The sequence below is a fragment of the Dendrobates tinctorius genome, unplaced genomic scaffold, assembly GCF_039654945.1.
Source record: "Dendrobates tinctorius isolate UK_male_01 unplaced genomic scaffold, ASM3965494v1 ptg000254l, whole genome shotgun sequence".
Taxonomy (NCBI): Eukaryota; Metazoa; Chordata; class Amphibia; order Anura; family Dendrobatidae; genus Dendrobates; species Dendrobates tinctorius.
In genome coordinates, this window is record NW_027361921.1 from 9,974,876 (window position 1) to 9,999,221 (window position 24,346).

Sequence of the window (24,346 nt, forward strand, 5' to 3'; positions counted from 1 at the left end):
GTTAAAAATCCTTTCAAACTGGTTCTATCCAACTTACTGTACTTTCAGAAACAAAGCAATGTTTAACACAGACACCTCTATATAAGATATAATGCCTTGTTATTGCTTTTATGAATTACACTTATAAAGCTAATACTAAAATGCAAAATTATCAGAGATATGTAGGTAGATTTAGTTATCTAAATAATAATTAAAGCACAGTATAAATATTAACCATAACACTTTAATCGTACTGACCCGAAGAATAATGCTATGTTCACATGTTGCGTTTTTGCTGCTTTTTTTTAATGCCAATTTTAAGCTGCATTTAAGTCGCTTACAAAAAACAGGTTTCATTAGTTTTTTGCTACTTTTTTTACTGCTTTTTTGTGAGGGTACATTTGTCTCTTGTGCATGCTGATAAAGTTTAGTGCATAAAAAAAATCTGATTCAACTGCATCAGGTTTTGGCACCATAAACACAGCAAAACCTGATACTTAAATTTTTGCATTACCCATTGCTCTCAATCGATAAAAAAAACGCTGAAAGAAGTGGCATTTTGCAAAAACGCAGCTTTTTGACAAAACAGTTAAGAAAAAAAAACAAGGCGTGTGCATGAGATTTTTGGTACTGTGAAACGCAGCTGAAAATTTGCATAAAATTGAAAAAAACATGTGAACATAGCCTTAAACTGTCTTATCACTTTTACGACACTGTGAAAGTCATAAAAAAATAAGTTCCTGAACTGCTGTTTTTTTTTTTTGTTTTTTTTTTTCATTTTGCCTCCCAAAAACTGGAATAGAAAGCGATCAAAAAATAGTGTGCCCAAATATGGTATAATTAAAATCTTCAACTCATCCTGTAAAAAATAAGCCCTTACATGACTGTCGGTAGAAAAAAATAAAAAAAATATATCTTTCAAAATAGGGTGATGCAAAAAAAACTTTATTTTGTAAAAAAATAAACAAACTTTTAGTGTGATAATATCCGATCATAAAAAAACTGTATAAATGTGGTATCATGGTGACCCAAAGAATATAGCTTCCTTATCACTTATACCAGACGGTGAACAGCATAAAAAACAAATATATAAAACCAATTCTTGAAGTGCTGTTGTTCATTTTGCCTTCCAAAAATCGCAGCAAGGCTCAGCTCACATTCATCCTGTGCTCTACGCTGAACGCTTACATCGAAGTTTCCATATAAAATTCTGAAAAAGGTTATTCGCACAAAAAAACCTTGTTAGAAAATTCACTATAATGAGGAAGATGGAGTTATTTTGAACTCCTGTCTGGCCTATGATCCAGAGGTGTCCGTATTTTTTAGGCATTCACAAAAGCAGGGTCACCCACAGTTTTGTGCACAGTTGGAAAGAGTCACACTGCTGAACAAAGGCAAGAAATAATCCAGAGTAACCCTGCTGCCTCAATAATGATTGTATTCATTGGAGGTTTCATCTGTATCACGTATTTCGGAGATGTAGATGGAAACACCGATGTAAATGCTCAGAGTAGAGCACAGGATCAATGTGAACTGATAATAAAAGCGTCACATCAAAATACAAAAAGCAAGTCCTTATTCACGTCTGTCATCTATGAATGGAAATATAGTGGACTTCCATATTACTGGTAGGACAAAGGCGTTCTTGGAAGATGTAATGTACACCAAAATCGGCTATAGGGCCCATACTCACTTGCGAGAGACTTATACGATTCTCGTGCAAGTCTCTCGCATGAAAATCTGGCACTGCCGCCGGCACTCGGACCGGATCGTGCGGCTACATGTACTTCTATGCAGCCACACGCTCCGATGTGAGTGCCGGCGGCAGTGCCAGGTTTTCATGCTAGAGACTCGCACGAGAATCGTGCGAGTCTCTCGCAAGTGAGTATGAGCCCATAGTGTGAGGTGTTCAACACCTTACAAAACCCCTCAGGGATTAAGACTAGAATATAGCTTGGAGAGTTGCCCAAGAGGAACTGGATAAAAGATAACTTTCAATAAACAATTTAAAAAATACAGAACACACAAAAAACTCATAAAGTGCTCGTGCAAACCAGTTCTCGGTTGAGAAATGGTTTGATCTCACCACTGAGGACGGACGTTCAATCCCAGCAGCGATTGAACAAACTGCCTATGAAAAACAGTATATTTTTAAAAATAAGAATCACTCAAAATGCATGTTCCAAATTATTATGCACAGCAGAGTTTTCAACCTTTTTTATTTTGAACAAAAAAATGTTCAATTGTGAAATTATAAGCATTAACAGCTTATTACAAAATTAAATCAAACAGTTTTCAAGTCAAAACTTTATTCTAGGTGATGGTACATTTGCACATAGGACCCCTTGTTCGAAAGAAGCTTCTGAACTCTCTCTTCCATTGAATTTGTCAGTTTTTGGATGGTTTGTGCTTCAATTGTTTTGCATGTGGATAGAATACCCTCCCAGAGCTGTTGCTTAGATGTGAACTGCCTCCCGCCATCATAGACACTCCTTTTGATGATGCTCCAGAGGTTCTCAATGGGGTTGAGGTCAGGGGAAGATGGTGGCCATACCATAAGTTTGTCCTCCCATAGCAGCCAGAGATGCAGATGTGTTATTTGCAGCATGAGACGGTGCATTATCATGCATGAAAATGATCTTGCTGCGGAAAGCACGGTTCTTCCTCTTGAACCATCGCAGGAAGTGCTGTTTTAGAAATGCCACATAGATTATGGAGTTCATCTTTACCCCTTCAGGGATCCTAAAGGGGCCGACAATCTCTCTCCCCATGATTCCAGCCCAAAACATTATTACTCCACCTCCTCCTTGTTGGCGCCTTAGCCGTGTTTTCATGGGGTGTCCATCAACCAGCCATCCTCCACTACATCCATCTGGACCATTGAGCGTTGCACGGCACTCATCGGTGAACAAAACAGTTTGGAAGTCAGTCTTCATGTATCGTTTGGCCCACTGGAGCCATTTCTGCTTGTGTGCAGTGGATAGAGGTGGTCGACAGGATGGCTTACGCACAGCTGCAAACCTCTGAAGGACCCTGCATCTTGCTGTTCGGGGGACGTTGGAGGCACCAGCAGCTTCAAAAACTTTTCTGCTGCTATGACAAGGCATTTTTGCAGCTGCTCTTTTAACCTGACACAATTGGCTGTTGGAAAGAGTCCTCAATTTTTCCTTATCAGCACGCACATGTGTGTGCTGGGAATCAGCTACATACTTCTTGATTGTGCGATGATCACGATGAAGTGTCTTGGCAATGTTGATTGTAGTCGTGCCTTGACCAAAATATTCCACAATTTGTTGCTTCTCAGCAGCCGACACATCCTTTTTCTTTCCCATTTTGGCAAAAAATGTAGGCTGCTTAATAATGTGGAACAGCCTTCTTAAGTAGTCTTGCCTTTATTTGGACACACCTGCCAAACTAATTTGCACAGGTATCTGCAATTGCTTTCAGTGATATAAAGAGCCCTGACACACAATCACCATCAATGAGTTTAAATGACAAACAAAAAAATTCTAACCATATCACTACTAAACTCTTTTTGCATAATAATTTGGAACACAGTTTAGAGTGTGACTGTCCATGTCACTGACAAGATGAGTCCTGAATCACAATCAAGAGGTACCCTTAAAAAGCATAGGTAGAGGTTGGTCCCGCCCCGGCGTGTGACATCATAGTGGGTGGGAAGATTTACAGCCAATGTGGGCCCGTACAATAACTCCTCAATATCAGAGGATGCTCCTAGGTTAAGACATATTGTAAGGGGTAACTTTTAAAATTCAACAGTGTCCCGGTAACAGAAGTATATAACCGCGTCACTTCCAGTCGCGCATTCCAGACTCAGGAGCACATTCTGGCCAGGGTGATGGCGCTGTCCCATGTGCGTCACTTCCGGTTCCAGATATTCCCTTGCGTTCCACTCAGAGAAACGCATGGAGACCGGAAGTGACCGCGCGAGCGCAGTGAATATTCATTTTTCTTTAGCAGCGGCCACAGGCTTTTGCCGCGGAATCCGGACTGTAAGTAGGAGGATATATTTTTTTTAATGTTTTTCTGATGGGGGCCATGCATAACAGGATGGGGATGAGGAGCCATGCATACCAGAATAGAGATGAATAGCCATGCAGAACAGGATAGGGAAGAGGAGGCCGTGCATACCATTATGGAGATGAGGGGACAATGCATTGTAGGCTTAAGTTAGTAAAGGTGCCTCGGCTTATACTCGGGCCGGCCTTTACTCAACTGTATATGGTAAATGGAAATCCCAGTGTAAGCGCTCAGTGCAAAGCACAGTATGAATATAATTGGAGCCTTACTGTGACTTTTGGGAGGAATAATAATCAAATCAACAGCAATTCAAGAATTGGTTTTATTTATTTTTTGCGATGGCCCCCTTAGTAGCCTTCACTCTGTATGAGGGCGCCCTTTGTTGCCCTCTCTCTGTATGAGGGTCCCCTTGCTAGCCTCCACATTGTATGAGGGCCCCCGTAGTAGCTCCTACTCTAAGGGCCCACTTAGTTGCTCCCACTCTGTATGAGGGCACATTAAGTAACCCCCATGCTGCATAAGGGCTCCTTAGTAAAGCCACTCTTTATGAAGGCCCCCCTTAGTACCCCACACACTGTGTGACGGCCCTCACACAATATTAACCCCTTAGTGACAGAGCCAAATTTTTAAATTCTGACCAGTGTCCCTTTATGTGGCGATAACTCTGGAACACTTCTACAAATTCCAGTGATTGTGAGATTGTTTTTTCGTGATGCATTATACTTTATGATAATGGTAAATTTAGGTTGATATGTTTTGTTTATCTATAAAAAAAAAAATCAGAAATTTGCCAAAAATGTAAAAAAAATAAGCAATTTTCAAACTTTGAATGATTATCCCTTTAATCCATATAGTCATACCACACAAAAACATTAATAAATAACATTTCCCACATGTCGGCTTTACATCAGCACCATTTGTAAAATGCTTTTATTTTGTTAGCGTTTTAGGAGGTTTAAAAATGTAGCAGTAATTTTACATTTTTTCATGGAAATTTGCAAAAAAATTTTTTAGGGACCTATCCAGGTTTGAAGTGACTTTAGGGGTCCTATATATTGGAAAACCCACAAAAGTGATGCAATTTTAAAAACAGCACCCCCTGACACATTGAAAACTGCTGTCAGGTAGCTTATTAACCCTTCAGGTGCTGTTCAGGAATTAATACAAAGTGGCATGAGAGGAATGAAAAAGTTTATACCACCTAAATGTCGCTGACTTCTGAACAGGCCGCTAGAGCCGGCAGACTCTAAGGCCATTATTTGCTCATGAATTGCCATGGCAAACATCAGGACTACACAATCATGATCTCAGGGTGACGATGGGGATAAAGTGGTAGGAGCTACACACTTTTAAACATTTATATGGTATAATCACTATTGACAGCAGCATCTAAGGGGTTAAACAGATATGGACGGTGACAACACTGACCGTGGCTGATGCAGCAAGTTGTAAGCTATAGTGTACAGCTGACATCTGCTGGATTGTCACCTGTATGGAGAGGCTATTCTCTTATAACTCAGGTCAGTTAAAAGACGTATTGGCTGTTATTAAGGGTTAAAATAAAAATAAACATATGCTTGCCTAACTCTGTCGAATCTACTGACAGCCATCGGCAAGGAATTGGCAGACTGACGCAGTTATATTGTGCCACGGCACTCACAGGAAGTCAGAGTCCCAGCGTGATAACTTCGTTATGTCTCTCCACCCGGGACACCGATCTGCGGGCTGCAGGCCTAAAGTGACCTGAGGTCTATATAATGGAGAACAGTAGTGCAAGGAGACCATATCTCGTTGCTTACCACAGTGTCTAAGTGAATCTGCGTACACTGTGCACACTGATACAGTTAAAGGTGATTGTTACTCTGGGTGGACCCCTATGAGTCAGGGGCCTCTCTGATCTCCCATTTACTTGACTGAAAAATGACACTAAAAATGAAAACACTTATAGATTATCTATATGTCCACAAGGAATTATGTCCTCATTACAGTGCAAGAATCGTTGACACATACTTTGTTGTTACAGGCATACATGTTGACTATTGCCTTGCTTTTTAAAGGAAACCTTACAGTCTTTTCATGATCCTAAAGCCACAGCCAGATGATTAGTACGGCCTGTCATCTTCTCGTCCCATTCTTGTACATTGACAGATATCTCCCCATACAGAGAAACCACTTCCTATAGGGGAACGGAGCTGAAAGAAGCCACTGGAGACATAAGAGTTTGAGTAAATGATACATGGATGCAGTAATGCAGCCAATGCCTGCCTGATTCAATCTGTCTGTGGTTCGGGCAGTATGACTATACTAAAATGTTACCTTTTAATAGGATAATTATATAAAAATATAATCCCCAAATATGCCAGCACATTATTAAGTTACTGATCTTTTTATGATTGATGTAGATTTTTTATGTGCTTTATTAATTAATAATTATATCCATTATTTTTCAGATGCCCCAAGATGGATTCTTATCAAAACAAAGGACTGGAGTCTTACAGTTTCAAAGGTAGCTAATGTGGTTTCAGTGCTAACCATCTTTATATTTAAATAAATTAAAACATTTCACATACAAAAAAATAACAAACATGGTAAAGAAGTCTCTTGCTGCAGTATTGGAAGGTTCTTTGTTATCCACTACATACTTCAATGCCATACTGTTGTCTTTATCAAGTGTAAAAAATCAACTGGTTGCTCCTGTTGATTTTTTTTACACTTTATAAAGAACCAAGTACAGCATTAACATGTGTAGTTTATAATAAAGGCCCTTTAAAGAATACCGCAGCAACAGACTTCTTTCCAACAGCCAAGCCAATTTTTAAATGTGATTTTATCCTGTTTTGTTCATTTCCATCTGGCAAATTTTTCCTCCAGCCACGGGGCAGCAACCGCTGGCTATTTGAACCTTTATAGTGGTTGTGTCTTCACACAAACTCCCAAGGTGAGGTAAACTATTGTTTATACTATCTCCTATATTAGTGTTATCCTATTGTGTGCTTCTCCCTTCACAGTTACTGTTTCCACAACTTACAAAAAATGTTGGTTCTATGAATCTGAAAAGCAGAAATTTCTTTCATCAAGCAAAACAAACAATTTTCAGTAGGATTCATTTAAAAATTGCAGTTATGTCAAGTGTTTGTGCTGCATATTACAGGAGAATTAAATGACTGAGTCCTAAAGTTCATACAAATTGATGAGCAGGAAGCAGTCATCGGCTGTTGGACAGGGCCCTGAGAACCGCCACACCGCCACCTCTTACCTGACAGCGTCCCCGGCCTTTCTTTGGATTAGTCTGCCTGTCGATATGTCACATGTGTGTCATGCCTTAACTTTGACATTGCGCCTGTCACGCGGGGCTTAGGTCAACTAAGGCTGAAATACCCGGGGCCCCTGTGGTGTCCCTTTAACTAGGGGAAACCCTGTCTGACCCTCAACCCAGGGTTTTTGCTGATGGTGCAAATGCCTGAGCCTCCAACCTTTCCTTATCTCCTGCTCAGCCCTAAGCTTAACCCTCCACCCTCCACCCAGTGAGGAGACAAACCACCAAAGCCCCACACAATAATGACAGACAGGGAGAACTTAAACTGCACCGCACCGCATACACACAGGACTATACAGTAATGTGAACAGGGCACAACAAAACACAAATATGAGAAGGTGAAAAGGTAACAACGGATCATACGCCACCAGATACGAATCTCTCTCCAACACCTCCACTCCAGACTGGAACCACTTGGTATGAAACACAAGCTATAATCGGCGACGCCCATAGTCCAGCACGACTATTTAAAGATCGTGGGCGTGACCAAACATCCAACCTGATCTCCAGCTAGATTAACCCCCGATTGCCTGAGAAAATCAAGCCGGCGCCACTGAGGCTATAGTGGACGGAGGTGGAACTACCTCTGCCTGCCGGACGCTGTGGTGTGAATAGCGTCCGACATGACAAGTGGACGGAGGTGAAACTACCTCTGCCTGCCGGACGCTGTGGTGTGAATAGCGTCCGACATGACAGCGCCATGTTTGGTAATCAAATGTGGAGTCAGGGATGCGTAAGGAAAGAGGCAGCTCTCGGGGCAAAGAAAACGCAAATGATTACTGATGTGGTCAATGGACGGGGTCCTGCGAATCAAATCGCACCAACTCGGACCAAGCTAAGTGTACTCATTGCAACTCTGCTATTATCCAGCTGGTATTGGTCAAACGCAAATACATTTTGATATTTGCATTTTGTATGAAGTTTTTGTGCAGTCCATGCTATGTTTGTATAATCTTATAGTCCTCCTATGCAAATAAGGTAATATTACAGGAAGTGTATTTGTTAGAGGTTTGACTCATTTTCATGCCCATGTGACCGGTCTATAAGTTGGCTCAAGATAAAAGAAACATACACCATATGGCCACGTTCAGCACCTGACTGTGTATGGACTGTGATGTCCAGACTGACTGTAGGTCTCCTAACCTAAATGCATCAGCTGATCATTAATAAAGTCGGTGACTGAACTTTTATGTCACTATCTTGATTTGTTATGAGCTCACATGACTGGTGACATGGCAGTCATAAAACAGGCAGAAAATTGTTACCTCAAAAAAAGCAGCTATGAGCCCCTAGAGTGTTGTATTTTTTACTCAATAATCATAAGTGACTTATGTTTCCTTCCCTGGCTGGGAGTTGTGTTATGTGCCAACCATGCACTGGAGCAGCTCTGCGTGGTCAGACACAGCCATTGCACAGTATACAGCAGGGGGCACATTTATAAGATTATCTCAGAACAGTGGCATTTTATTTAAACGTATATATAAATATGGGAGATATGAGAGGTTTTTACTGTTTGCCCTTTGTTTATTCACCTTTTTTGCATACATTGCAGAGCATCATTAACATCACAAGCCATATTGGTGCAGTTATGGCCATTCATCATCAATCACTTATAGAATGGACGGATTTGTTTTCCATTTTATTTGTAGAGGCTGACTGAACTGACGCATAGACCAATCTCTATAGCACTCTGTCCACCTAATAGTTGTACAAGTAGAGGAGCAATGCAACAGATGGGAGTAACTTCATGAAGATGACATGAAGACTTTAATGTAACCAAGAGTGGGAAACACTTCATGGCACTGTATTGCTTACCTAAATTTTTAGTGATAAACACCCACAAAAGTAAGTGGTGATTTCTCCCAGTATAATAATTATTAAATCTTAACATAATAATAAAATGCAGTAAGGTGTCAAAGTATTGGTGCAAAAATTGACATCACATGGCCACCTTAAGGTGTTATTTAAAGAGGTAAAATACTTTGGGCATCTGATTTCACATTGCCACACATAAATAGGGATTCCCACATAAATTCAATTTACTCCACACTGACCCAATCCAGTTTTGGGCATTAAAGCTGGCAACAAGAAGATTGTTGGGTACAGCCGGGACCAGTTGCTTGGAAACCATCGCTAAACCAGGGACTGAAGCTTGAGGAGGTCAATTTGCATATTCCAGGTGCCTTCTAGGAAAAGGGAAGAGTCTCCCTCAGCAAGAAGATTGTTGAGTACAGTCAGGACCAGCTGCTTGGAATGCATAGCCAAACAAGGGATTGAAGCTTGAGGATGTCAATTTGCATTTTTGCCTCTAGGACATTATTGCAAGAAAGCTTGGCTGATTGAGTAGAGTACACAAGAAGGAAGACACACAGCAAGTCAGCAGGATCTAGGAGCAACGTGGCAGATGTGACAACCTACATGGTGATCTCCCCCCCCCCCCCCCCCCAAAAAAAAAAAAAAAAAAAGCCAATGAAACAAACGCTCATTCATAAATAATAAATACCCCAAAGAAAAAATGGACATAGGAGCAGCTAATAAAAAAATGAATATATTCAAATTTTATTAATACATAGAGACACATACATAATAAAGAGGTTTTTTGTATAACAATAATAAAAGGGAAAAAATTAACGACTCCTAGATACCACGTCAAAAGAGGCAGATATATAAATTTATAAATATATAAAAAAAGAGACTCAAAAGAAGGGGAGAAAAGGAATACCCCAAATTATTATAGCATAATATTGCACAGCAAGAGCCAAATATTGCACAATAAGATCAATAAAAAACCTTCTCCATTACTCAAAGTGGCTATCAATACAATTTAGATAAAGTGCAAATGCAAAAAGTGGTCAGATCAGACATACAATTGATTGAAATAGCCTCCTAAAGAATGGAAGAAGGTTATTGGAGATGAAAATAATACACACTAAGCCCAGTACCAGTCAAAAATTATACCAGAGTCTAAATGGATATAAAGACCATGTGGTTAATAGAACATATACTATGATAGAAAGACCAACCTTGTATGGAACGTGGAGAGGGGGAATCCCAACGCGCATTTCGCAATTGTGCTTCTTCGGGGGGGGGGGGGGGGTGGCGTGGTGTCAGTTTAGACGGCAGGTTTATACTGTATAATAATAATGCCGGAAGTTCTATTTGTGCGGTCTGTAAGCGGCGCTTCCGGCAGTGCAGCGCAAAGCCGAGGTGTCGGCGTCCGACGTCACGGGTTCACACCCACTGCCGACGCGTTAGCTAGATGGACACGGAGTTCGTGACTTCAAAGGGATGTTTATCCACGGCAACGGCCCGACTTAAGCCGCAGGAAGCGCACACCGCACAAGGACCATGTATATAACGCGGAAATGAGTATGCTAAATGATAAATAACATGCAGGCGATAATGACCACATGGAATTAAGAAAAATGATTAAACTAAGGAGGATAGAGAAAAAGTGCACATGCCTTATAAAGTGAACAGGAGGTGACACCAAGTGGAGAAAAAGAAATAGTGCAAAAAGAAATAGGTGAACAAGAGAATCTAAGAAAATAGAGAAAAAGAAATATGATATAATCTCTCTATATAAAAATGTATGTATGTATGTGTGTGTGTATCACCAACCAATCACGAAGCATCTTTCATTTCACCAGAGGTGTTCAAAAGAAGCTCGGCTGTGATTGGTTGCTATGATCAACAGTTTTCCTTGCAACCAATCACTAAGCATCTCTTATTTCACCAGAGCTGGTTAAAAGTAGCTGAGGTTTGATTGGTTGCTATGAGCAAGTTTTCCCACTTGACAACACCTCAGCAGACACTGACATGGTGGGAAATCTAGCATCCAGAGGAACATAAGCTGCCAGCCATTGTCTGCCCCTCAGAAAGGAGCACAGAGCACATAACAGAAATGAATCCCCCCTCCCCCTCCCGTGGATCAATGGTATGCAAGTTAGGGCAAATACACTCAGCGTTTTGGTACTGACCCCAGGCCTTTCTTAAAGGGATCTCCGGTATGGAAGGCAGGGCAAATCCATCCAGTGCTTTGGTTCTGACCCCATGCCTCTCTTAAAGGGATCCTCGGTATGGAACTCGGGGCAATTGCCTTCAAATGCTCTGGTACTGACCCCAGGCTCTCTTAAAGGGATCTCCTGTACAGAAGTTAGGGCAAATCCCTCAGCGCTCTGATTCTGACCCCAGGGTTCTATTAAAGGGATCATTGGTATGCAAGTCAGGGCAAATCCATCCAGCGCTCTGTTTCTGATCCCAGGCTTTCTTAAAGGGATCCCCAGTATTGAAGTTAGGGCAAATCCACTCAGCGCTCTGGTTCTGACCCAAGGCCCCTCTTAAAGGGATCCCTGGTATGGAAGTGAGGGCAAATCCAATCTGCACTTTGATACTGACCCCAGTCCTCTCTTAAAGGGATCCCCGGTATGGAAGTCAGGACAATTGCCTTCAAATGCTCTGGTACTGACCCAAGGATCTCTTAAAGGGATCTCCTGTACAGAAGTTAGGGCAAATCCCAGCGCTCTGATTCTGACCCCAGGGTTCTATTAAAGGGATCATTGGTATGCAAGTTAGGGCAAATCCACTCAGCGCTCAGGTTCTAATCCCAGTCCTCTCTTAAAGCGATCCCCGGTATGGAAGTCAGGGCAGTTGCCTTCAAATGCTCTGGTAATGACCCCAGGATCTCTTAAAGGGATCTCCTGTACAGAAGTTAGGGCAAATTCCTCAGCGCTCTGATTCTGACCCCAGGGTTCTATGACGCTGTGTGCACACGCTGCGGATTAGGTGCGGATTCATCCGCGCGGATTTTGTAAAATCCGCAGGTCAAAATACCTGCGGTTTTACCTGCGGATTGCTCTGCGGTTTTGCCCTGCGGTTTTTCATCTCAATGGAGGAGATGGCAAACCGCAGCAGAATCCTCAGAAAGAATTGACATGTCAATTCTTTCTGCGGATTGAAAACCGCAGATAATCCGCGCGGAAAAATCCGCACCGTCTGCAGTGCGGTTTTGTATTCCCATAGGGAATCATGGTACTGTACACCGCAGCAAAAACTGCTGCGGATCCGCAGCGGCCAAAACCGCTGCGGAACCGCAGCAAAATCCGCAGCATTTGCACACAGCCTTAAAGGGATGATTGGTATGCAAGTCAGGGCAAATCCACTCAGCGCTCTGGTTCTGATGCCAGGCCTCTCTTAAAGGGATCCCCGGTATGGAAGTTAGGACCGTTCCACTCAGCGCTCTGACCCCAGGCTGACGGGATGATGTGGGATATTAGTGGTAGTTGTCCGGTGGCTCTGGCTGACAGAATGATGTGGGATATTAGGGGTAGTAGTCCGGCGAATGTGACGGGATGATGTGGGATATTAGGGGGAGTAGTCCTTAGGCTCTGATGGGATGATGTGGGATATTAGGGGTAGTAGTCCGGTGGCTGTGACGGGATGATGTGGGCTATTAGTGGTAGTAGTCTGATGACTCTGGCTGACAGGATGATGTGGGATATTAGGCATAGTAGTCCGGCGGATGTGACGGGATGATGTGGGATATTAGGGGTAGTTGTCCGGTGGCTCTGGCTGACAGGATGATGTGGGATATTAGTGGTAGTTGTCCGGTGGCTCTGGCTGACAGGATGATGTGGGATATTAGTGGTAGTTGTCCGGTGGCTCTGGCTGACAGGATGATATGGGATATTGGGCATAGTAGTCCGGCGGACGTGTGATACTAGTAGTCCAGTGACTTTGGCTGATGGGACGATGTGGGATATTAGGGGTAGTAGTCCGGGTCCGGGATGATGTGGGATATTTTAGTGAATGTGGCTATGCGGAGAGGGCGGGGCATTACACATATATATATATATATATATATATATATATATATATATATATATATATATATATATATATATATATATATATATATATATATATATATTCATTATAATTTGTTATAACTAACCGTAGTTAGTTACTATGCCCGGGCAGCGCCGGGCTCTTCAGCTAGTAAATATTGTAAATATCAATATACCTATATATGTAAATACAAAAAATTACCTATATTAATAAATAAGCATATAAAAGATCATAAGTGATGTAATGATAGGCAAAAAATGAAAAATATGCATAAATAATATTAGTGAAAGTGAATAAACAAAGAATCTTCAGTATATTTAATATTTCTTCATCCTTGTGATTAAAAAAATCCACTATTTGTTTCTTCACATATATACAAAAAAAGGGGGGAAGAAATGAAAAAAACGAAAAACACCAAAAGTCAGTATACTCCAAAAAAAGGGGGGGGAGGTCCATAAAAGGAAGGACATTCAAAAAACCTGCAAAATCTGAAATAAGAAAAAATGTGAGAGTTAAAATACACATTGAATAAAAATAAAGACACAAGACATCAAAATCACAGAAATGGAACAAAACTAAGGACCTCATTGAGTCCTTTAGGGCGAATGCAATCAATCTTAAAAATCCATCGTGTCTCCAGTTGGTCTAGTTTTTTCCTCATATCTCCCCCACGTTTATCATTTAGAATGTGATCAATGCCATAAATTCGTAGTAAATTGCTGTTACACCCATGTATCATCTTGAAATTCCTTGGTATTGGTTTAAGCTGTTCATCAACCTGGCAGTCAGCGGCGTTTTGAATATCGCAGACATGTTTCCTAACTCTTACATGAAGTTGTCGTGAGGCTAGGCCCACATAAGTAAGTCTACATGGACATGTGACGTAATAGATTACATTTTCTGTGCAGCAAGTTATATAATGTGTGATTATAAACTCTTTAGACCTATCACTGGAACTGAATGAGAAAGAACGTTCCAAATTCTTACATGAAAAAAAGCACCACTTGAGTCCTTTAGACCCAAAAAAGTATTTGCGTTCTGGACCTTATAATAATTTGGGGTATATTTTTTTTCCCCTTCTTTTGAGTCTCTTTTTTGATGTATTTATAAATATATACCAGCCTCTTTTGACTTGGTATCTAGGTGTTGCTTCTTTTTTCCCTCGTTTTATTGTTATACATAAAACCTCTTTATTATGTATGTGTCTCTGTATTAATAAAATTTGAATACATTGATTTTTTTTATTACCTGCTCCTATGTCCATTTTTCTTTGGTATATAACCTACATGGTGAGCTGCAACAAGTGCTACATGTTCATAGACCAGAAGAAGAATCCAACTACTGGCCATTTTAGAAGAAAAGGTGCGGGGTCTGGAAGAAAGAATTGCAACTTTGAAGCTCATCAAAGCAAATGAAGACTTCCTAGACAGAACAGAAGCATTTACTGGTCACAGAGGGTGAAGAAAGTGTCAGAGAACCTCCAAAAGCAGATGAGTGGAAGCATGTGACCAAAACAAGCAAGAAGATCATGGAGACATCACCAACCACACAACGGAAAAACCTATACCAAGGCCTTGTGGAGGACGAAGATGGCACACCTAAGGATGAGGCACTACCAGCTTGCAAAGAAGAAAAGGGCACACAGCAACACCCAGAAATGACAACAAAAGGTAGAGCCAAGAAGCGAAGAAGAGTAGTAGTGGTAAGGAGACTCACTACTGAGAGGCACAGAAGCAGCCATCTGCAGACCGGACATAACTGTCAGAGAAGTGTGCTGCCTCCCAGGTGGAAAGATCAAGGATGTGACGGATAGGATACTAAAGTTAAAAGGACGTCCACCCATTTCTTCTGATACATGTTGGCACCAGTGACACGGCAATGGAGGACCAACTGACAATCTGCAAGTACTTTTAATAGTTGGGGATGAAAGTAAAGGAACTGGATGCACAGGTAGTTTTTTCTTCTATCCTTCCAGTAGACAGGCATGGCACCAGGAGATGGAACAGGATCCTTGATGTGAACAACTGGCTAAGACGATGGTGCAGACAACAAGGATTCGGATTCCTGGACCATGGTGTGAATTACCTGTACGACGGACTCCTCTCCAGAGACGGACTACACCTCAACAAACCAAGGAAACACACATTCACCAGAAGACTCGCTGCACTCATCAGGAGGGCATTAAACTAGAGGAAGAGGGGACTGGAAGAAAAACGTTAGACAAGAACATAAAGCCAAAAAATATACTAATGAAGGATATGAGGCGTGGCAAAGAAGACCCAAGGCAACATACTTGGAAGGCAGGTAAGAAAATTTCTAAAACAATTCGCAGGGAGGAGATTGGAACAAAATCCTCTAAACTGCATGCTTGCAAACGCCAGTAGCCTGACAAATAAGATGGAAGAACTAGAAGCAGAAATATCTACAGGTAACTATGACATAGTGAGAATAACCGAGACATGGTTAGATGAAAGCTATGACTAGGCAGTTAAGTTACAGGGTTACAGTCTGTTTAGAAAGGATCGTAAAAATTGGAGAGGAAGAGGGGTTTGTCTTTATGTAAATTCTTGTCTAAAGTCCACTTTATGGGGAGGGGGCCTGGTCTGAATAGGATGTGAGCACACGTCAGAGGCTGGAGCTCCCGCTCAACATTAACCATTATAGTATTTGCAGCCATCAAAATTGGGATTAAAAACCCACAGTTATCGGGGGAACCCGTGACTAGTACGTTGCACTAAGGATCCAGTACTTGCGGAGCAATGGCAGATAAGTAGAGCTCCAGGAAGGCGGCGGGGGAGCCGGAGAAAAGGACCCAAGATAGTGCCGGCCAGGAGGAAATGCTGGCGGCAGAAGTGGAGGAGGCGGGTAGGACTCCAGGGGAGCTGATGCAGCGGCCAGGCTGCGACGATTCGCTCGTCGGGTGGATGAGGCCCGGCGGTGACAAGTGGGACACAGAATATGCCTGAGCGGTATGTGGAAATGGAGGAGCTGGGGGAGGAGGAGGGAGCAGAAAATGATGGCGGGAATCGACCCAGCGCGCAGGAGGAGGATGAAGGGGATAGCGGAGGGACCGAGAAGGGTACTGCAGTCTGCATAAGTTGACTCCAAATCCCTGAGGAGCCCACTTTGAAAGATGTGTTTCGGGTGGTCCTGCACTGTCATACTACTATCACAAATGTGGCAGCACAACTGGGGGTCATACAGGCAAACATGTCTAAACTGCAGCACTCACTGCATGTAACTAAAGAAAGAATGGGAGAGGCTGAAAAACGCATCAGTAGTGCTGAGGACTATATAGCAAAAGCTGATAAAGCTACAAAACATATGCGTGCTGTGATTTCTGCCATACAAGTGAAAACTGATGACCTTGAGAACAGGTCCAGACACAATAATGTGCGGCTGATTGGGATGCCAGATAAGACGGAGGGCACGGCGCCAGCAGAGTTCTTTGAAAAATGGCTATTAAACTATTAAACTATATTGGTGCTAACAAGATGTCTCGTATGTATGCAATTGAAAGAAAGAGCACATCGTGTTCCTGCGCATCCCCTCCCCCCTGGACACCCTCCTAGACAAGTGCTACTCAAGGTTTAGCATTACCAAGACAGAGATGCAAATCTGCGGCATGCCAGAGAGCATCCGCATCTTAAGATAAATGGCTCCAGGATAGCCAGATTTCCGGACTTTTCTATAGAGGTACAGAAACAGAGAGGCAGATTTTTCAATATTAAGATGTTGTATTCGGCGAGATTGAGAGTGGTGGCTGGAGGGCAGTACAATTTTTACGAAGGATGAGGCACTCAGATGGCTGGACAGTAACGAGCAACGTTTGCGTCAGGCGAAATAAAAGGACTCGGCGGGATGATGGGGTTGCTTCTCTTTTTCTCCTATTGTATTCTTCGGAGGTATCTTTTCTCACCTTGGTATCTGTACTATCAATTTCAGGTTTTTGGGATCTCGTTTCTGGATCTCAGTTGGTCGTGAGTCTTTTCTGGAAGAATTGGAAATTGCTGTAATTAACCCCTTCACCCCCAAGGGGGTGGTTTGCACGTTCATGACCGTGCCAATTTTTACAATTCTGACCACTGTACCTTTATGAGGTCATAACTCTGGAAAGCTTCCATGGATCCCAGTGATTCTGACATTGTTTTCTCGTGACATATTGTACTTCATGTTAGTGGTACAATTTCATTCAAATAACTTGCGTTTATTTGTGAGAAAAACGGAAATTTGGCGAAAATTTTGAAAATTTCGCAATTTTCCAACTTTGAATTTTTATGCCCTTAAATCACAGAGATACGGCACACAAAAAACTTGATAACTAACATTTCCCACATGTTTACTTTACATCAGCACAATTTTGGAACCAAAATTTTTTTTTGTTAGGAAGTTATAAGGGTTAAAAGTTGACCAGCGATTTCTCATTTTTACAACACCATTTTATTTTTAGGACCACATCACATTTGAGGTCACTTTGAGGGGTCTATATGATAGAAAATACCCAAAAGTGACACCATTCTAAAAACTGCACCCCTTAAGGTGCTCAAAACCACATTCAAGAAGTTTATTAACCCTTTAGGTGCGTCACAGGAATTTTTTTTAATATTTAAAAAAAAATGAACATCTAACTTTTTTTCACAAAAAAAATACTTCAGGTTCAATTTTTTTTATTTTACCAAGGGTAACAGGAGAAATTGGACTGCAAAAGTTATTGTGCAATTTGTCCTGAGTACGCTGATACCTGATATGTGGGGGGGAACGACTGTTTCGGCGCATGGCAGAGCTCAGAATGGAAGGAGTGCCGTTTGACTTTTTCAATGCAAAATTGGCTGGAATTCAGATCAGACGCCATGTCACGTTTGGAGAGTCCCTGATGTACCTAAACAGTGGAAACCCCCTACAAGTGACCCCATTTTGGAAACTAGATCCCCCAAAAAACTTATCTAGATATGTGGTGAGAACTTTGAACCCACAAGGGCTTTACAGAAGTTTATAACGTACAGCGGTACAATTAAAAAATTATGTTTTTCTCTAGTCACCTTCCACGACAGCCACCTTGGAGGTTGTCTCCCCGCCCTAATGGGGGACAGGAACACAGAGGTTAAATAACCCTCCCCTTCCTGCTACCTCAGTGTTTTTCCTGTCCCCTATCGGGGCATGAAGAGGTCACAAGGGGCTGCCGTGGCCAGCGAGCGGAGCCCTAGATACTAACCGAAGCTGGGCAGCCGAGGTCGGGGGGTTCGCCTCTCCTCCTCCACATGCTGCTCCCGTCTCCACCGCGGTGTGACTCGGGACTTTGCCGCCCCTCCCGCGCCCTCCGGGGAAAAGCGGGGCGGTATGGTTCCTGCGGGGTCCTGCACAGCTCCCCGGCGTCCTCCCTCCTTCCAGCGCTGCAGGTGGAAGCCGGCGCGCGTGCCAGAGGGGGCGGGCAGTAAACCGGAAGTTGCGGTGACGCGCACTTCCGGTTTGCGGCCTCCGGCGTCCTGCAAGGGGGAAACGCGCGCCGGCATCCGGGGGACCCGGGAAATGGTTCCAATGGCGGCTGGGGTCGACCAGGTCCTCCCCAGGGACAAAGGAGGAGGGAGGAGCACCACAGAATGAACGCCAGCAACACCCTCAAAAGGGTGCAGCAGCTCCAGGTAAGCGCAGCGTGTCTGTGGTGTGTACAGCATGGATGGTGACAAACCCTCAACTGCAGCATCTGCGGAGCCCAGCATGCCCCCTCCTACAGTGAGTAGCAGGGCCGGTCCCCTTTTTCTGTCAAACTACGGTGGCACGGATCTGAGCGAGCCTCTCTTCTTCTTGCAGGAAGACAAGGCCTCAGTCCCCAAAAATCCTCGCAAGTGTGGTATTTGTGGTACCAGGTTTCCTTCTGACTACAGGAAGAAGTTATGCCAACCCTGTACGCAAAATATCCTGCGTACCGAGCAACCCTCCCTGTTTGACAGCATAAAAACTCTCATCAGACAGGAGGTGCAGTCCTCCATAGCCGCCCAGACCCCCGCAGCCCAGGGCCCTGCCCCAAAAAAGAGGAAAAGAGCACCTGTGGAAGCTGACTCGGACTCAGGAGAGGTCCGTTCCTCCGGATCGGAGGATATCTGGGAAAATGAGGGCTCCACGTCCACATCCAGTCATGATGCGGAAAAATATTATTTCTCCTCAGAGGATATGGAGGAGTTAGTATCCATGGTGAGAAACACCATGGGATTAGAGGAGGAAGAGGTTAAACTCTCAGTCCAGGATGAGGTGTTTGGAGGGTTGAATCCCAAAGGTAGAAAAGGGTTCCCGGTTCATGAGGTCATACAGGATTTAATAGCTCAGGAGTGGTCCTCCCCCGAGAAGGCGCTCACTGTGCCCTCTGAGCTTAAAAATCGGTTCCCCCTAGAGGGTGATAGTTCTATATGGGAGATCCCTAAAATAGACGTCCAGGTGTCTAAGGTCACTAAAAAAACGTCCTTACCCTTTGAGGATGCTTCCCAATTAAAGGATCCGATGGATCGGAAAATAGAGAGCCATCTTAAAAAGTCCTGGGAGGCCTCCACGAACCTGCTCAAAGCGAATATTGCATCCACCTGTGTAGCCAGATCTTTGTTTTTCTGGCTACGCACGTTGGAAGACCACCTATCGGGGGGTACTCCAAGAGAGGAAATCCTAACTCCCTATCAATTCTCCAGAAGGCAACGGGATATTTAGCAGATGCCTCAGGAGAGACGGTACGGGTGGCAGCAAGGTCCCTTGTCCTTTCAAATTCGGCCAGGAGAGCCTTGTGGCTAAAATCATGGGGGGGTGATATCACCTCCAAGACGAAGCTGTGTGCTATCCCCTTCCGGGGACACCATGTGTTTGGTCCGGTCCTACCTAGAGGACATCCTAGAGAAGGCCTCAGACAAGAATAAGTCGCTGCCAGAACAGAAATCCACCAAAAGGCGGTTTTTTCGTCCCTCAAGGGAGCAGACCTCCCAGAGAGCATTCAGAGGAAAGGGCAAGACGGGTCGATGGAGCTACCCGAAAGGGGGGAAAGGGAGAAACATCCTTGTGCCCCAACAGCAGCAGCCCCCGGAGAAACAGTGACTACCGGGTCGGGGGTCGACTCACACAGTTTCTCGCCCAATGGCAGGCCACGACTTCAAACCAGTGGGTCCTGCACACTGTACAATTTGGGCTGAAGCTGGAGTTCGAGCACCCTCCCCCACACGCCCTAAGAATTACTCCAACACAGTCCCCAAGTCTACAGAGAATATTGTGGCGTCAGATAGAAGAACTCCTACGAGAAGTGGTCTCATATGTGCCTCCGCAAGAGGAGGGCAGGGGGCATTATTCTCGCCTGTTCCTGATAAAAAAACCTTCAGGAAAACAGGCTCATAATTAATCTGAAGCCCCTGAACCACTTCATCAAGTACCGAAGGTTCAAAATGGAATCAGTGAAGTCGGCGATTCCGCTGATTGGGCAAAACTGGCAAATGGTCACGATAGATCTGAGGGATGCGTATTACCACGTCCCCATTCATCCAGACCACCGAAAGTTCCTGAGGTTCGCGATCTTCCACGGCCAAGAAATCCGCCACCTCCAGTTCAACGCCCTGCCGTTTGGGGTATCCCCAGCACCAAGGGTATTCACGAAGATAATGAGGGAAGCAGTCATCTCTATCCGGCTTCAAGGAATATGTATTGTGCCGTATCTAGATGATCTGCTGATCATCGCACCATCGGTAGTCCGGCTGAACCAAGATGTATCAAGGACCCTACAGATACTCGAGGGCTTGGGGTGGATACCGAATCTCCAGAAGTCGGCCCTCTATCCTTCTCCAAGGAGAAAATTCCTGGGAATCCTCTTGGATTCAGAAGAAAAAACCTCCTTTCTCCCCGAAGATCGGCAAAGAGACCTTCGGCAGAAAGTAATCCGGTTCAGAAACCAGAAGGCGCCAACACTAAGGGACGCCATATTCATCCTGGGTTCTCTGACGGCGTGCATTCAGGCGGTATCTTGGGCACAAGCTCATACGCGAGTCCTCCAATCATATGTCCTGATGAACGCAAAGAGGTATTCAAACAACCTATCAAAAAGAATCCCGCTTCCAGGACATGTGAAAACAAGCCTTTGGTGGTGGCTGAATTACCGGAACCTGAGGCGAGGAATAAGTTGGGATCAGCTTCCTCTAAAGGTACTATGTACCGATGCCAGCCTGAGAGGCTGGGGGGCGGTTAGCGAAGACTCATACTTTCAGGGGCAATGGCCCCAGAACATAAGATCTGGATCGTCAAACCTAAGAGAATTGACAGCGGTAGAAGAGTCGCTGAGAGCCGCATCAGCCCTAGTCAAAAACCATCATGTTCGGATATACTCCGACAACGTGACCACAGTAGCGTATCTCAGGCACCAGGGGGGCACAAGGTACGCCAGTCTGAAGAATGTAGCAGCAAGGATCTTCCTCTGGGCGGAGAAGAACCTATTATCCGTTTCCGCAGTACATCTGAAGGGGTCGGAAAACATCCAGGCAGACTTCCTGAGCAGGAAAGACGTCCATCCAGGGGAATGGTGTCTGAACCAAGAGGTCTTCCAGAACCTAGTCTCAAGATGGGGAAACCCAGAAGTCGACCTGTTCGCGAATGCGCAGAATGCAAAGGTGGCGACCTTTTTTCCCCTCAGTCGCACGTATGGAGCCCGGGGGACAGATGCGTTTGCCCATCCATGGATCTTCAGACTGGCCTACGCCTTTCCCCCAATCCCGATGCTGGCAAGAACATTACAGAAGATCAGAGCAGACGGAGTCACAACGATCCTGGTGGCTCCCATGTGGCCAGGACGAAGCTGGTACAGCGCTCTGCTGGACATGGCCCAAGAGGGTCCCTTGCTCCTACCCCAAAACACCGACCTCCTGTTTCAGGGTCCCTTGCTTCACCTGAACCCGACCAGGCTACGTCTAGCAGCTTGGTTATTGAAGCCAATATTCTAAAGGCTAAAGGGTTGTCGGACAAGGTGATTCGGACCCTTCAAAAAAGCAGAAAGCCGGTGACGAACGCAATTTACGGCAAGATATGGAAGAGGTTTTGCTCCTGGTGCCTCCCGGGGGCCGCTGACCTCCTTTATCCAAATATTGCCCAAATACTGGATTTCCTGCAGAAGGGCTTAGAATTAGGGCTTACTCTAAGTACGTTAAAAGTACAGGTATCTGCCCTTAGCTCTTTCTTTGACCAAGACCTAGCTAGACACCGCTGGATCAAGCGGTTCATGGTAGCGGCAGGCAGGATTCGCCCTTCAGTCCCTGATCGGGTTCCCCCCTGGGATCTTAATTTAGTTCTCAAAAGCCTGACACAAGCCCCGTTTGAGCCCCTGTCAGAAATCTCATTGAAGGTTCTTACACTCAAAACGGTATTTCTGGTAGCAATCACATCGGCTAGACGGGTGGGGGAGTTACAGGCCCTATCAGTACAGGAACCTTACCTCCTACTCAATTCTGACAGTATAGTACTGCGTCTAGACCCCTCCTTTTTGCCCAAGGTGGTGTCAGATTTTCATAGAAGCCAGGATATCGTGTTGCCCTCATTTTGCCCAAATCCTTCTAATCCGAAAGAGGGAAGGTTTCATACCCTGGACGTTCGCAGGGTGGTTCTCCGCTACCTCGAAGCAACCAAGGATTGGAGAATTGATCAGAACCTGTTCCTTCAGTATTCGGGAAGAAACAAAGGGAAGAAGGCAGCAAAGAGCACAATAGCGGGTTGGATCAAGTAGTCCATCTCCCCGGCATATTCTTCAAGACATCGATCTCCGCCGGAGTCGTTAAAGGCCCACTCCACTCGATCAGTTGCTACGTCCTGGGCAGCAAGAGGAAATACGTCTTCAGAGCAGATATGCAGAGCTGCCACCTGGTCCTCTGTGCACACCTTTACCAGACATTATAGACTGGACTTCAATAGGGATCTGACGTTCGGCAGACGCGTCTTGCAAGCCGTAGTCCCTCCCTAAAAAATTAACGTTGGCATGACTCCAAGGTGGCTGTTGTGGAAGGTGACTAGAGAAAATAGAATTAGACTTACCGGTAATTCGGTTTCTAGGAACCTTCCACGACAGCACTAATTTCCCTCCCTATATGATGTATTTACCTGATGATTCCTGCTCTACTGGCGGTAACTATTCATGCTAGTATGTCAGAAAAAACACTGAGGTAGCAGGAAGGGGAGGGTTATTTAACCTCTTTGTGTTCCTGTCCCCCATTAGGGCGGGGAGACAACCTCCAAGGTGGCTGTCGTGGAAGGTTCCTAGAAACCGAATTACCGGTAAGTCTAATTCTATTTTTCCACAAAAATGATCTTTTCACCCCAATTTTTATTTTCCCAAGGGTAACAGGACCCTAAAAGTTATTGTGCAATTTGTCCTGAGTACGCTGATACCCCACATGTGGGGGTAAACCACTATTTGGGCGCATGGCAGAGCTCGGAAGGGAAGCAGCGCCATTTGACGTTTTTGGCTGGAATTGAGATCGGACACCATGTTGCGATTGGAAAACCCCTGATGTACCTAAACAGTGGAAACCCCCCACAAATGACACCATTTTGAAAACTAGACCCCCTAAGGAACTTATCTAGATGTGAGGTGAGCACTTTGAACCCCCCAGTGCTTCACAGAAGTTTATAACGCCCGGGCGTGAAAATAAAAAATTCGTATTTTTTCCACAAACATGATCTTTTAGTCACCTTTTTTTTTTATTTTCCCAAGGGTACCAGGAGAAATTGGACCCCAAAAGTTGTTGTCCAATTTGTCCTGAGTATGCTGATACCTCATATGTGGGAGAAAACTACTGTATGGGCACACGTCGGGGCTCGGAAGGGAAGTAGTGACGTTTTGGAATGCAGACTTTGATGGAATGGTCTGCGGGTGTCATGTTGCCTTTGGAGAGCCCCTAATGTACCTAAACAGTGGAAACCCCCCACAAATGACCCCATTTTGAAAACTAGACCCCCTAAGGAACTTATCTAGATGTGAGGTGAGCACTTCGAACCCCCAAGGGTTTCACAGAAGTTTATAATGCCCGGGCATGAAAATAAAAAAATCGTATTTTTTCCACAAACATGATCAATTAGTCCCCAATTTTTTCATTTTCCCAAGGGTAACAGGAGAAATTGGACCCCAAAAGTTGTTGTCCAATTTGTCATGAGTACGCTGAC

At 44.2% G+C, this 24,346-nt stretch overlaps 1 protein-coding gene across 3 annotated transcripts in view; it reads left to right on the plus strand.

The window, feature by feature from the left end:
• Nucleotides 1-24,346, plus strand: part of PGAP1 (post-GPI attachment to proteins inositol deacylase 1) — a 794,782-nt gene that overhangs the window by 231,747 nt on the left and 538,689 nt on the right. For all 3 annotated transcript variants that reach the window (XM_073558145.1, XM_073558147.1, XM_073558146.1), the window contains exon 9: nucleotides 6,471-6,526. In XM_073558145.1, the coding sequence (XP_073414246.1) occupies nucleotides 6,471-6,526 (56 nt within the window). The remainder of the gene's footprint in view (nucleotides 1-6,470; nucleotides 6,527-24,346) is intronic.